Source organism: Alligator sinensis, unplaced genomic scaffold (genome assembly GCF_000455745.1).
Source record: "Alligator sinensis unplaced genomic scaffold, ASM45574v1 scaffold438_1, whole genome shotgun sequence".
In the NCBI taxonomy this organism is placed as follows: Eukaryota; Metazoa; Chordata; order Crocodylia; family Alligatoridae; genus Alligator; species Alligator sinensis.
In genome coordinates, this window is record NW_005843131.1 from 280,147 (window position 1) to 293,475 (window position 13,329).

Consider the following 13,329-nt stretch of genomic DNA (forward strand, 5'->3'; position numbering starts at 1 on the left):
TCTCACCCCCTGCCATAGGCAGGAAAGAATGCTGGGGTCAAACGACCCCAGCAAGGTAACTAGGCAGTCCCCAACCTAGTTGACCAGATGGTGCCCATTGTGCCCATGCCAGATCAGGATGACTAGAGGGATCCAGCTCAAAGACAGACGGAGCACTGCCCATCCAGCCCACCAAGGAAAGAGGTTGGGCATCACTGGACTAGGCCATAAGCATAAGAAATTTGTTGAGAGCTAAAAAACTGAATAGTCTTGACATCTCCTTCACTAAGGTTTGAACAAACAGGAAGGGCTTAACCAGCCATGCTGTAGGGCACTTGTGGCTCTATGCCAACTGAAAGTAATCCTCTTGTAATATGCTCCCCATGGAGATTTGGGGAGGAAATCTTTACACCTTCTAGCAATGCAGATTACTTTGAAAAAGCCATGAAAATCAACTCCTCCAGAGTGGCATTACATGACTTTGCTTGGAGCTATAGTTCTCCAAATAGGTTCTTGCTATGACTAATTTATAACTGTATTCACCTGTAATTGCCACACTTTGTGCTTATTAGATCCTGTAGCACTTACAAGAACAAGTCAGCATATTATGTATATTATCTGAGTTATGCCCAGTCTTATAGCTTCCTATCTGTGTACAATAGGTTGCAAACTGATAACGCCTATATTTGTATAAGCCAAGTGAACATGAAATTCTACACCTCAGCCCTAGATTTAAAGGTCAGCATATTTGTTATGCAGAAGCATATGACTAAATGCCACTTGCTTCTGCAAAAGCTAGGAGAAACCTTAGATAATCAATGTTGTGTCCTCAACCTGAGGCACACCTCCAAGTGTTTTATTTTAAGCACACAAAAGAAAGTGGGTGTGTACAAGGAATATGTAGCACACCGCCTGCTCTAATACAAGCATGTACGTCTAGAAACGCCTCTGTGTACACCAGTTCTGTCACAGACCCAGTTTAGGAGACACGGGACATGAGAATGCAAAAATCCATTGAAACTTACTTAACAGCGATCTAGTTTTAAGTGACTTGCCTTTACAACCTTCAACACAGACCAGAACTCAGCAAGGCAGAGCGAGATAGACCATCACCAGCCAGAACTCTGTGCTGAAGCGTGCAAAGAATACCACGCTACCTTTACTGTTGGGCCCCTGTACAGAAAAAACTAGACAAGGTGGCCCATTTAGAGATGTGCTTTGCTTACCATCCCAAAATGGGTTTCTTGATCTCCAGTGAGGGTTTGCCAAGTTATATTTGATACAAGAAGCTGGTCTTAATGAAAAGTTAAATCAACAAATAGTCAGAGCCTTTGTAGCACAATAGCACAGAAAAGGCTGGGCTTCCAGTGTGCCAACATGTGAGAACCCCCCCCCTACAGATTACAACCCTGATCCCATATCAAGGGATATCTGCAGCACTCACTCATACACCAGCAGTCAGAAGTCCATGTTATCCTTCCCGTGCCGCCACAAACCTCTCTCACACAAGGACCATACAAACACAGCTCAGAGTTGAAATCATTCTTAAGAATCCACTCCTTGCACTCTTCTGTTTAACATCTTCATCAGCGACTTGGACAGCGTGCTTTCCACCTCCTAGTCCAAGTTTTCTGATGACACTAAGATGTGGGGCGAGGTGGGCACACTTGAAGGGAGAGAGAGGCTGCAACTACATTTAGACAGACTACAAAAGTGGGCAGACGAGAATAGGATGGGGTTCAATGTAGACAAATGCAGCGTGCTGCACCTTGGGAGAAGGAATCTACAGCATACATACAGGCTGGGGAGTTCCCCTCTTGAAAGCACAGAGGCAGAAAGGGATCCTGGAGTCATTATTGACCCCAAGATGAACATGAGCCGCCAATGCCAGACCGCAGCCAGCAAGGCCAGCCATACCTTGTCATGCATCCAAAGGTGCATCTCAAGCCAGTCCAGAGAGGTGATGCTCCCCCTCTATGCGACTTTGGTCAGGCCGCAGTTGGAGTACTGCGTCCAGTACTGAGCGCCGCACTTCAAAAGGGATGTGGCCAGCCTGGACAGGGTTCAGAGGAGGGCCACCTGCTTGGTGAGAGGGCAGCAGGACAGGCCCTATGAGGAGAGATTGAGGGACCTGAACCTGTTCAGCCTCAGCAAGAGGAGGCTGAGGGGGGACCTGGTGGCTGCCTACAAGCTCATCAGGGGAGATCATCAGCAAATAGGTAGAGCCCTTTTCTCCCCAGCACCACCTGGGGTGACAAGGAACAATGGTCATAAGCTGATGGAGAATAGGTTTAGGTTAGAGATCAGAAGGCAATATTTTACAGTTAGGGTGGCCAAAATCTGGAACCAACTTCCCAGGGAAGTGGTCCTCACCCCTACCTTGGGTAAATTCAAGAGGAGGTTGGACGCTCACCTGTCTGGGGTCTTGTAAACCCAGCATTCATTCCTGCCTGTGGCAGGGGGTCAGGATAGATGACCTGTTCAGGTCCCTCCTGACCCTAGCTACTATGATACTATGAAACTATGAAGAGTTCAAGTGACATATACTCTTAAACCAGAGCCAATGGGTACAGCATTTGGACTTGAGAAAAGCAGTATTAAGGAGGAATATCCTTCCAGTAAGTCTACGCATCCGAAATATGTTTTAAGATGATTGGTATTTCTACCCAATCATCCAAGTTTTGCTTTTAAATCCCCTTACGAGAGTTAGAGATCCATCCTCCAAGCACAAGTACTTAGGATGCATACGAGCCTAGTCTACCTGCCTTTCTACTCTAAGAAGTTGACTCATTACTGCAGGAGGTCTCCTAGGCAGCTGCTGAAAGCTAACTGCCAACATGACCACACGACAAGACAAATGTTTAACGGAAGTGTTTTTGCAAAACGTGTTCATCTCATCTGCTGTCACCATTAAACCGTTCAGCATTGGACTGAGAAGGAGACCAGTTCCTCATTTCTTTCATCAACAGCTTAAGTCCTTCGAGTCAGTGGCAACACAGACACCCCCCTATGTGATAACAGATCTTAGCACGTGTTTGCATAAGATTGTAACCTTATGCAAGACCATGCTGATCCCAGCTTCCATCCATTAGATACTCCTGCTTGGGAGGAGAAAGCAGCCTTACCTTGTGATCTGTCCTTCCTTCCAAACTCAATTCCCAGCTGACCACTGCCTGTATCCTCCTCATGTGAGAACAATATGTCATGCAACTCTGCCCTCAACACTGAGTCATCTCACCTGTATTGAAGCTTCCAACACTTGAATGCTGAGACAGCCCCCTTCCAACATACCTGTACTGACATCACCCCAACTCCTCAAACCTGACAGACTGTAGACCAAGACCGAAACTGAGAAAAGCTTCCAGCTTCAGTTTACTAGTTAGATTTTACCTTAAAGAAAGGCCAAACTGCTGTAGCTAATATCTTCCCCAAAAAGTAGTCTTAGGCAAGTTACAAGCTACCAAAAAGAACACCGCCAACGCATGGTGTTGGGTCCTGCCTTTATTCTAAGGGCAGAGGAAACTGTCGCTTTCTATGGAGTTGAACTACGAAGGAAAAAGCAAGCAAAACACACAAACCCATAGCCTACTACCTCCAGGCCACACTTACCAGACAGACCTTAACAAAAGCTTTGCTACTGTGGGGTTACTGGTCTGAAACTAGACTTTGAAGAGTTAGGCTGGCAGGAGCCAGTCTAAGGTTTACGTTTCTGGAACCATACTATTTATGCCGAGGCATGCTCGTTCTGACGGTATAAAATTTTCAGTAAAACAAATCTATAAAATCCTTCACAAGCTTTGTGGGTGGCCTAGTTTAACTAACTATTTGTTAACCCGCCATCGTTTACAGTGGTAGATTGTACCATACCCTCCATACTTTTTTGATCTCCGAAACCTTGGAGGATATGGAAGTCTATTTGTGCTGAGCAATTCCTATAGTAATAACCAATGTCTAAAATACCATCAACAGTGAACACTGCCTCTATAAACACCTTTCAAATACTCAAGAGTTAAGGTGGGTACTTACTTGCAAGTTAAGATACGCACTACTTCATTGGGCTTGTATGCTTCAATGCACACTGCACAGCTGTCACCATCCGGACCAGTTTCCTACCCAAAGAGAGCAAGTCATTACCTATCCCAAGAAACAGTCATTACAGTGGCAGTTAAGTGCTAGATATGATCTAGCCAGTCATCTAGAAGAATTCCCATGCCAGAATATTTACAGTTACCAGAGTAAGAGACCTAATTTTGAACAGAAGCAATAAGCATCTAACACTATACTTTAAAAATACCAGTTAGGCTAAAAAGGGGAGAAAGCAGGTTTGCAGGCTGATATCCGTTACAAGACACTGGTTTAAGTCGCTTCAATTTGCACCGTCTCCCCCTCAATCATTAGGGTATTGCGATATTAAGATACTTGTACAGCCAGTTTTAGTAGTAGCAAAAAGAAAGTTTAGATCCAGACTCATAGTTTAGGAGCTCAAAAGCTAAATGGAGATTGCCAACTATACCTTGTCCCCTTGCTTTAGTGTGCGCAGTTGTAGCTGTCCAATAGCTTTCTTGGCTTCTGCTTTTAGTTGTCTCTGAAAAAGAATTGCTGGTTAAATTACAGGGGTTTGGGTTGTAGCCATGTTGGTCTAAGGACATAGGCAGACAAGGTTCCTTGGGTGAATTTGGTATCTTTTTTTAGACCAACCCAAATCTTGCTCTTCCTGGATGGAAGATTTGGGTTGGTCTAATAAAAGATATCAAATTCACGCAAGGAACCCTGTCTGGTTAAATTACAGGCATTGCTCTTCTGTAGCAAACAGCCAATATAATTTAATTTCAGCAGGTATATTGATTGCTCTCTAGGCTTATGCAATGTGATCTCTGAAAAGGAAGTATGCCCGTTCTATTCATATGGGGAAAAATTAAGCAGAAGTCCATGAACAGACTTACAGAAACGTGCATGAGATGTACCACAAAGTCTTCCCCTAAAAATGTATTCCTTTGAGTAGCATTTTCACTGAACAAACAAAACCGAAGACAGTTCAATTTTCTAGCACGCACAATTGTACCTTCGTTAGATATGTCAGATGTAGCCAAAGGCAAGGATTTCAATTAACTCGGTCTGAAAGCAGAGTGCTTGGAGCCAAACAATAAGGAGTCAATATATCCTATTGCTATGAATTTGTATTGTGACTTTTTGGCAGTCACCTGGATCCTGATGAAAGCCAAGGTCCTTTACCTGTCAACTGCTGACATGCCCTCTAAACCAGACCTCTAGGATAGGTCAGTTTTATTAACTGAACACAAATACCTTTGAAGCCTGCAGCTTCCTAGCACCGGCTATTGGTGCCAAGCAAGAACAAAAACAAAAACAAAAAAACCCCCCCAAAAACAAAAAAACCCACACAATTCTCCCTGGAGACTGACCCAAAAGTAGCATGAGCAAGGTTTACATCTACCTAACGTAAACCTTTTTGCCCCCTAGCCTTACTAGTAGACTATGTACAAGCCAAAGACTTGCCCTAGCAGAACAACTGGGTAGCTGCAACTCCAGAAAGGAAGTGGGCCTGCAGCCCCCTTCAGCCAATGGTTTTAATTGTCAGGATGCCAAATCGCACAGATGACCAGACAGGGAAAGGTTAGCTTGCCTAGCAACTGTTGCTCACCAACTGTCACAGCAAAAGGGTTCAATGAGCATAGGAGCCAGTACTTCTGCTTAAGTGTCACGAATGTTACATCGACGCCAGTAATAGTACCACCCTCTCCCTCGTGATGAAATGTTTCGGGATGTAAAGTTGTTGGGTGGCCACAACTACGCTGTAATTGCAATGCTCTGCGCAGCTATATTTCGCTGACAAGTTGAGTAGAAGTCCCCAGCAACCTGGAAAGTCTGCTAAAACTTAGTTAACTTAACACTGAGAGGTCTCGTCACAGATTCATCCACTTAAGGGTTCATATTTTATTTTTTAGTTCTTAACTGAAACTTGCTTTTGCGGAGATGATACAAAACCACTGTACAATGTCAGAAGGATGCAAGGAGCCTCTGGAGTTTGACAGCTGAAGAAAGGGCAGTTGATAGAGCTTGAAGTGGGAAGTAACTGGAAATTTTAACACAGGCCCATAAGCTTGTTCAAAGTAACTTGTTAGCATGAAGAAGTCACTTTTAAGCCTTCATATGATGCAAAACAATTTTAGAAGAATGTGAAACAATACCATTGATGCCTGAACTGGCCAGGCTTCCCATAGCCTCATGAAGAAGGCATTAGTTTACACTCTTAATTTCAGTATCACTGCAGCTATCTGGGGCGAGACACACACACAGAGAAACTTGGTCAGAAGATATGTACCCAGTGACAAAAAAGCAGTTCACAGCAGCCTCACCCCACCAGACACAACTGACTTGAGGAAGTCAACCACCACATGTGCCTGGGGCACCCTCATCTTGGCTGAGCCAAGTGTTCAGGTGCCTGTATCCCATCTAACGTAGTTTGGCACTCACCACTATGCATTTTGTATTCAAGTACCCCTAGAGACCGCATCCAGTAGGTGTGCGCAGTGCATGCCCCACTCAATGCTGTCTGTCAGTGTGATGCACTCAAACACTTTCATTCATTCATTCATAAAAAAAAAAAGTGGTGTTTTAACTCACCTTTGCATAATATGCGAGATCGAGTATTCAATGATGAAATGGAGACGTGGGTTTGATTCCCTCAACCTGACAAGCCCAGGAGTGCCTGAAAGCCCTCTCATCCCCTCCCTAGAGTCACGGGGCTGGTGGGGAGAGCTCAGCTGTAGCTCAATGATGGCAGTGCCCTCCAAGAGGGAGGGAACCCTGGGTTCTGAGCCTCTAATGCAAAATGCAAATAGCACTGGGAGCAGAGTCCTTTACTGAAATGCAGACATGCTTTCACTCAGACCAAGACCTAAGCCACTGCTCATTATTAGAACTGTTGGCTGGAAGAACAGGAGGCTGCATACTGCACCAGCACCATGGGGACAAGTGTTTTGCTTGTGTCCCTCAGGTAGTGGAGCTTTGAGAGGCAATTGCTATCCAGGTAGCCCTAGATGCTACATCTCCCCCACTTAATAGCTGGTTAGAAGTAACAGAAGTGGTGGTAATAAAATTAAATTTCTGTTAAAAATTCTCATACTCTTCTCCCCCCCCCACCTTCTAAAATTACGCATTAGTGGCACAGCCACTCAACCCTTTATAAAACGTGCCTAGCCTGACATTAAACATGTTGATTAGATGTTGCATGAAAGAACAAATAACTGCTGCAAAACCACAGCTCCACAAGCTGAGAATGTTAATAGCTCAAGCCTAATAATGCCACAGTTCCCCAAGCCAGTCAATCTTCAATTTCCATGCTAGCTTAAAAAGAGCTCCTACTACCATTTACTTTGTTTTCAGCCATACAGTGCTATGTAGTGCCAAGTTCTTGCTTAACATATTAAAGTTTAGAGCCAATGAGCAGGCATGGACTCCATGTGGGTTATTAAATCAGGCCAGACAATCTAGCACACAGACATCTATGATCCTTTGAGACAAGTGTACACACACACACACACACACACACACAGTCCCTGGTCTCCTAGCAAACTATCAACTGCTCACACAATGCAATCTTTGGGAACAATGCAGCTGCCACTGACAGACAATCTACCTTCCAGTGAAGATGCTCCAAGAGGCCACTACTGAATTTACTGAGAACCACTAGTCTTCTGGGTTTTAGACTTGCGCTATCCTTGGGCAATGCCAGCTCTTAGTTTTCACTTGGTTTTTTTTTAACTATAGAAAAAATACAGCAATTCTGTTGCAAGGAGCTCAGAAAGCTCACAACAGGGCAGAAGGTTTTTAATACTATGAATTCCCATTTGGAATCTCTGGGTTTGTCTTGTAAATCGTGTTTGCACAGCTAACAATGCTAACTGGGGCCATGGCACCCTGGTTGAAGAAAAACAAAATCACTCCAATAGACATTTTCTTTGCTGAAAGATCATAGCTAGGGTTCAGCCAGCATCTGTGCTCTCTACCACCTTCCTTGTTGTAGATAAACTGAGAAATATGGCAGACGTCAAGCAACAGTAGAAAAATCGTTCAGTTTTACGGGAGTCCGCAACTTCCACAGTCCTTGAAGTAGAGTTATTGCCAACTGCCATTATCAGACTCATATTCATAATGAAGCCTGCTTCTTACAAGTTTAGACTCACTGGGTGCATCCACACATTTATTAATGTTCTGTAGTTACTGCGCATTAAGTTTAGTACTTGCAAAGCCAAATACTAAATCAATTCACAGTAACTGGTGCTACTATGTAGTATGTACTATGTAGTAGCACCAGCACATAGCTTTTTAGTGGTGCCAACTGTGCAGTAGCCTAACACTACTCTGCAGTAGCATATTAAACGTGGGTTTTGCCCTGCACGCTATCATGCAGTAGAATTAGGTTACCATTCAGTTAGGGCTTCGTGCAGACGTACCCAGTGTCAGGTCAAAATAGACAATATAAAGTAGCAGAGCTAAGAATTACATTTGCTCAATTTACTTACACATCTGCCATATGCAAGTAGTTTAGGCTCAAAGTTTGTAAGCTTTATCAAAACAAACAAACAGCAAAAAGTTTAGGGGGAAAGTTTTTCACACTGGGTTGAAACAAAAGACTGCTTCAAAGCCTTCCTGAAGCAAGTGGAAATTTGGCAAGGTAGAGCCCTTCTGAAGCCCTTTGCTTTTCCTGTCACTTCTTAAATCATGGGCCATACATTATGAATAAAGGTTTAAGAACAAGCAAGCAAGCACACACTGAGCAGGTGCTCAGTCAGTCAGCAGTGTCTATGCTGAACAGAGGAAACAAGGAACCAATGGAAAAGAGCAGGAGAACGTAATTAAAGTGTTGTGATGCAAACACACAAAGCAGCCAAAGTGACACTACAAAGGTAATCTCCATCCGAGGATTTCTTAACTGGAGTGCTTGACTGCTGTTTTCAACTGACCACCCAAAAACTCCAAAACAGGATCATCAAGACTTTCAGCCCAGGCACCACTAGAAGATCTATTGGCAATAAGTAGCTCCTCATGCACTGGATACAACCTACACAAATGCCTTTCATTCTTCAGATTTGATTAATTTGCAAGATGAACTTGAAGGTAATAGACTTGCTCATTTAAAATACGCCAATCCACTAGCAGGCAGATGCATTGCTTTCTACCAAGGGATGTTGTAGTTATGTCCCGTGGAGACAGTTTGAGGGCAATGAAAAACAGAAGTGAGGATCGGAACAACAGCCAACACTGATTCACGCTGCAGAACTATGACTCAGAATAGTGTAACCATATAGAAGAAATGCATTTAGACAAAAGAAACTATTTAGAGCCAGCTATACAAACAGGCTCTTCAGCGAGAAAATTCCTTACAGGCTTTGCATTCTTAAGTCGGTTTGTGTGCCAAGCAGAGCCTAACTTTACCATTACATCCTTCTCATTCAACTTGGAATTCAACACACTAAGGTCTGAACATGTACATGCTTAGCAAACTGTGATAGCTCTCTCCAGCCATCTGACATACCAAAAAAAAGGCTCCACTTCTTACAATGGCCTCATCCTCCTGTACCCTGGTATACAATTGATCCCATCAGTTGGCTTTGTTGCACAAAGCCCTCAAAAAGGAACTTTCAGAAAAGATGCACAATAGCAATTATGCATATATTCTGCACAGGGGAACCAAAAGGGTTTGACATCAAGAAGGAAGTGAGACAACACGTGCCCTCCAGAACTGAAGCTCTAGATTGCTAGCCAATCTGGAAAACTGGATATGCCAAAAGAAGGATAGAGATTTGCAGCTGAAGAGGTAGAATGGAGACTACGGAAAACAGGCTGCTCGTGAATCATGGCAACAATGTGGGAATTTGTTTACAGGCTACTTCAAAGCGCTTCTTTGAGAAGTTACTAGCAGGCAGGCACAAGAAAGCTGGACTACAAATTTACTTTTCTACCATTGCTCAAAATGTACCCTTTCGAAGGTCAATACAGCTGGACCAATTCCAAATGGACCATGTCCAATTTACTTTGGAGCTGGTTAGGTCTCTTCACAGTGACCTGGATTTGCCAAACTGAGGAACTTGATATCAGGATCAATGACCTCTCCAGTAACAAAAATCCCTCAGTTCCTGTTTCAGCATTTAATTCACATCTCGAAAAATGAAATTCTGAATAAATAATGACCGACTTGCAGCTCTCAAAAGCTTAGTTCCATAGGGGGTGTGATAACATACACCGTCTCCCAAAGGGAGAGAGGAAAACACGACACGATGACCCCAATGAGTATCCAACGTGTTTCCAAATCATTGCTAGAGTCTTGATTGCACAAAATAAATTGCAATTCAGCATTCATCGAGTGTTCAGTGCGTTAGAAAACCAACCACTTACAAAAATTAAGAGTTGGGCTCATTCTCAAGAGTATGGCTGCACTGTGTAAAATGCATTTGGGCACATCTGTAGATAAGAACACAGAAACACTAGATTTTTTTTTTGGCATGCTATGTTAGCCCATGTTCACTAAGATACCTTGGACAGGACATTATATTGTGCTGGGCTGGGCTTTGTTATCTAGTCCCCAGTAACATCAAGGCTTTTAGCAGTCATGATTTAAAAGGTGGGGGTGGCGGGGAAATGCTCCGAACTGTTTCTTTGGTATATTTTACAGGACATCAGAACATGATGCTTTACCAACATATGGTAGAGAAACAACTTCCCCAAACCCACTTTTCGCAATAGAGAGCAATTCTTTTGCCCACTGTTTTAGCTCTTTATCTTGAACAGCTCAATTAGAGTCCCCTTAACAAAAAAGAAGAAAAAAAAAGCCATTTTTTCAGCCTGAATCTTAGCTTCTCTACAGCATAAGAGGAAACATTAAACAAAGATGCCTGTAGATTTCTGATCAGAAGTCATAACAACATTCTTAGCCAGGAAATTCAGATAATGCAGTTCCAGTATATTTTATAGCACTTTCAGAAATCCCTTCTAGGATGCCAACTTTTCAGCTGAGTACAGGCTGGAAAAAGAGGTCACCTTTGTGCCGCCATAAAGACTTTTATGGCGGCACAAAGGCTAAGCAAACATAAGTCTATGCCCCTTGTCACACTACAAATGCCCAACATCTGTGGTTGCCAACAGTGAAACAAATCCATTGCACCCATGTTGTGGCAGACATCTGTTTGCTTTAATGCTGGAGAGCCCAGGCAGCCTGGAGCTGCCTACATTTTCCAGCCACCCTGGGTAGTTGCTCCCAGGGCTTCAGAGGCCCAGTCCTGCACACCCCAGTGATTCTCCTTCCTGAGGCATGCAGGTTGAGCCCCTGAAGTACCTGCCCATTTCTCCATTTGCAGAGGCAATCCCAGGATCCCCAGGCACTCATTTGCTCATGGGAAAACCTGGGGCTCCCCTATTTCAGAGACATACCCCAGGGTTGTCCCTCAGGATTGGGCCCCGGCTGTTCCTGGAAGCAACAAGGACCTGACTCTGAAAAACAATGGGCCACGTGTTTTGCCCAATGAAGCAGATCAGCTGTACCCACAAATCCCAGCAGCATGCAGTAAGATGTCAAGCAATCATCTGGCCACAGCTGATCAAGCGCTCTTACAATTACTTACAAAAAACTAGAACTCTTGGTTCCAAAATGATACCAAGTACACCCCTTACAAATACTTCTTGCTTTCAAGATCTGATGAAGTTAGACATGGAAAAGAAAACAAACTTAACAGAAGATTTATTTCTTCTTTGTCCAAATCAATTAGCGAAGGGGACAGAATATTATCAGCATTCATGAAGACAGGCGATTCATCCAAAGGCACACACTAGAGACTTATTTCCCCCCCCCCAGTTTAAGGGCAGAATACACACAGCTTGCAAGGTCCAAGATGAGCATTTGCAAGCCTGAGACTGGATGGGCCTTGCAGTGCAGAATAAAAACTGAAGGATCAGTTATTCTCTTCCAGTTTACATAACCAAGAACTTCCTCCATAGATGAAGATCTTGGGAGATGACAGTAAAAAAAGACCAGGCTGAAGTAGCTTTGGCTACTACACCCTCCTTTTAGTTGCCCTTGTTCCAGAGATAGCTGCCCTGTTGCTGTATGAAGAACCTGTTTGAATTTGACAGTCTTTCATTTGACTTCACTGGAAGCACGGCCCAATGCTCCTTGATTATGTAAGGGCAACTGTGGGGTGGGGGAGAGAAAGGACACATTGCTATCAAATGTATTGGTAAAGAAAAAATATAAAACAGTTCTACTCCAAGCCCATTAGGGAATTCGCAATACCCTATCCTTGGCTGCTGCTTAGTCAAAGAGTCCCTCTGCCTAATCCTTCTCTCTCAACCACCTGTTTCTATCAGTATAGCCTGCCCAGAATGGATAGCGGCTATGTGTGAAGATTGGCCTACACAGGTTATTAAAGCAGGCACATTCTTGCTAAGGAGTCGGTTTTAGTTCCAGGGAAAGATGTTGCCACTGAAACCGCAGTGATGACATTCACCCCCTGCCCACTTCTGACCACAGACCCTACGGAAACAACTCTTTGCATTTAAGCCATTTCTTGTCCCCTCTCCCGACTACACTCATTGGCCACTTTCCCTGGAGAGAAGCAACGACAGAAGTGAATTCTCCTAGAGAGGTTCTGAAACCTTTTCTTGGCAACGCTCCTCAGCTGGAGGGCAACAACACTGGAGACACAGCAATTTGTATTAATTGTGTCAGGTGATCAGATGATTGCATACTTGATAAAGTGGTACATGGAAACTTGACTAATTAGTAATTCCCTGCCTGGGCTTTAAGGCACAGTTTAATATGTAAACATCACCGCCGTGCTTCTCGTGACTCTTACTAGTCAACATCGTTATAGTTTTTCTGGAAAAGAATGTGTTGTGTGTTTAAAGGCCTCACACCAACTCTAAAGCCACTTATAGGCATGAGGGGAACCTTAAGTGCCATTCTGTAGACACTTACATGTACCTAGGCTGCATCTTACCATAAGATTGGGAGACAGGCAATACTACCATCAACTGAAAGCAGCTTAGCTTTAATCACCTGCTCCAAGACATCAGCATTCTTGCTAGGTCACCAGAGCACTGGGGATAGCATTCGTCATACCTGCAGCATAAAACAAGCCATTGGAGCCTGATCCGTTATGTGTTCAGCTCCTTGAAACTCCTTGGTGGGAGTGGGGGGAGGAAGAGGGGGAATGTTTAAGTATGGCTTAAGAGGAAAAACAAAAAGAAAGCAAAACACCAAACACCACTGCAAACACCACTGCAAACACCACTGCAACCTTAGCCCCATCATTTTTTTTTGGGGGGGGGGGGGGG

The 13,329-nt window shown here is 43.9% G+C and overlaps 1 protein-coding gene across 2 annotated transcripts in view; it reads right to left on the reverse strand.

Annotated features, from left to right (window-relative positions):
* RNF128 (ring finger protein 128, E3 ubiquitin protein ligase) overlaps positions 1-13,329 on the reverse strand; it is a 61,362-nt gene that overhangs the window by 4,967 nt on the left and 43,066 nt on the right. The window contains exons 3-5 of one of the 2 annotated variants that reach the window (XM_025193911.1): positions 13,115-13,174; positions 4,493-4,564; positions 4,006-4,088 (exon numbers count right to left, since the gene is read on the reverse strand). In XM_025193911.1, the coding sequence (XP_025049696.1) occupies positions 4,006-4,088; positions 4,493-4,564; positions 13,115-13,174 (215 nt within the window). The remainder of the gene's footprint in view (positions 1-4,005; positions 4,089-4,492; positions 4,565-13,114; positions 13,175-13,329) is intronic. The other variant, XM_006037518.3, reaches the window with a different exon arrangement.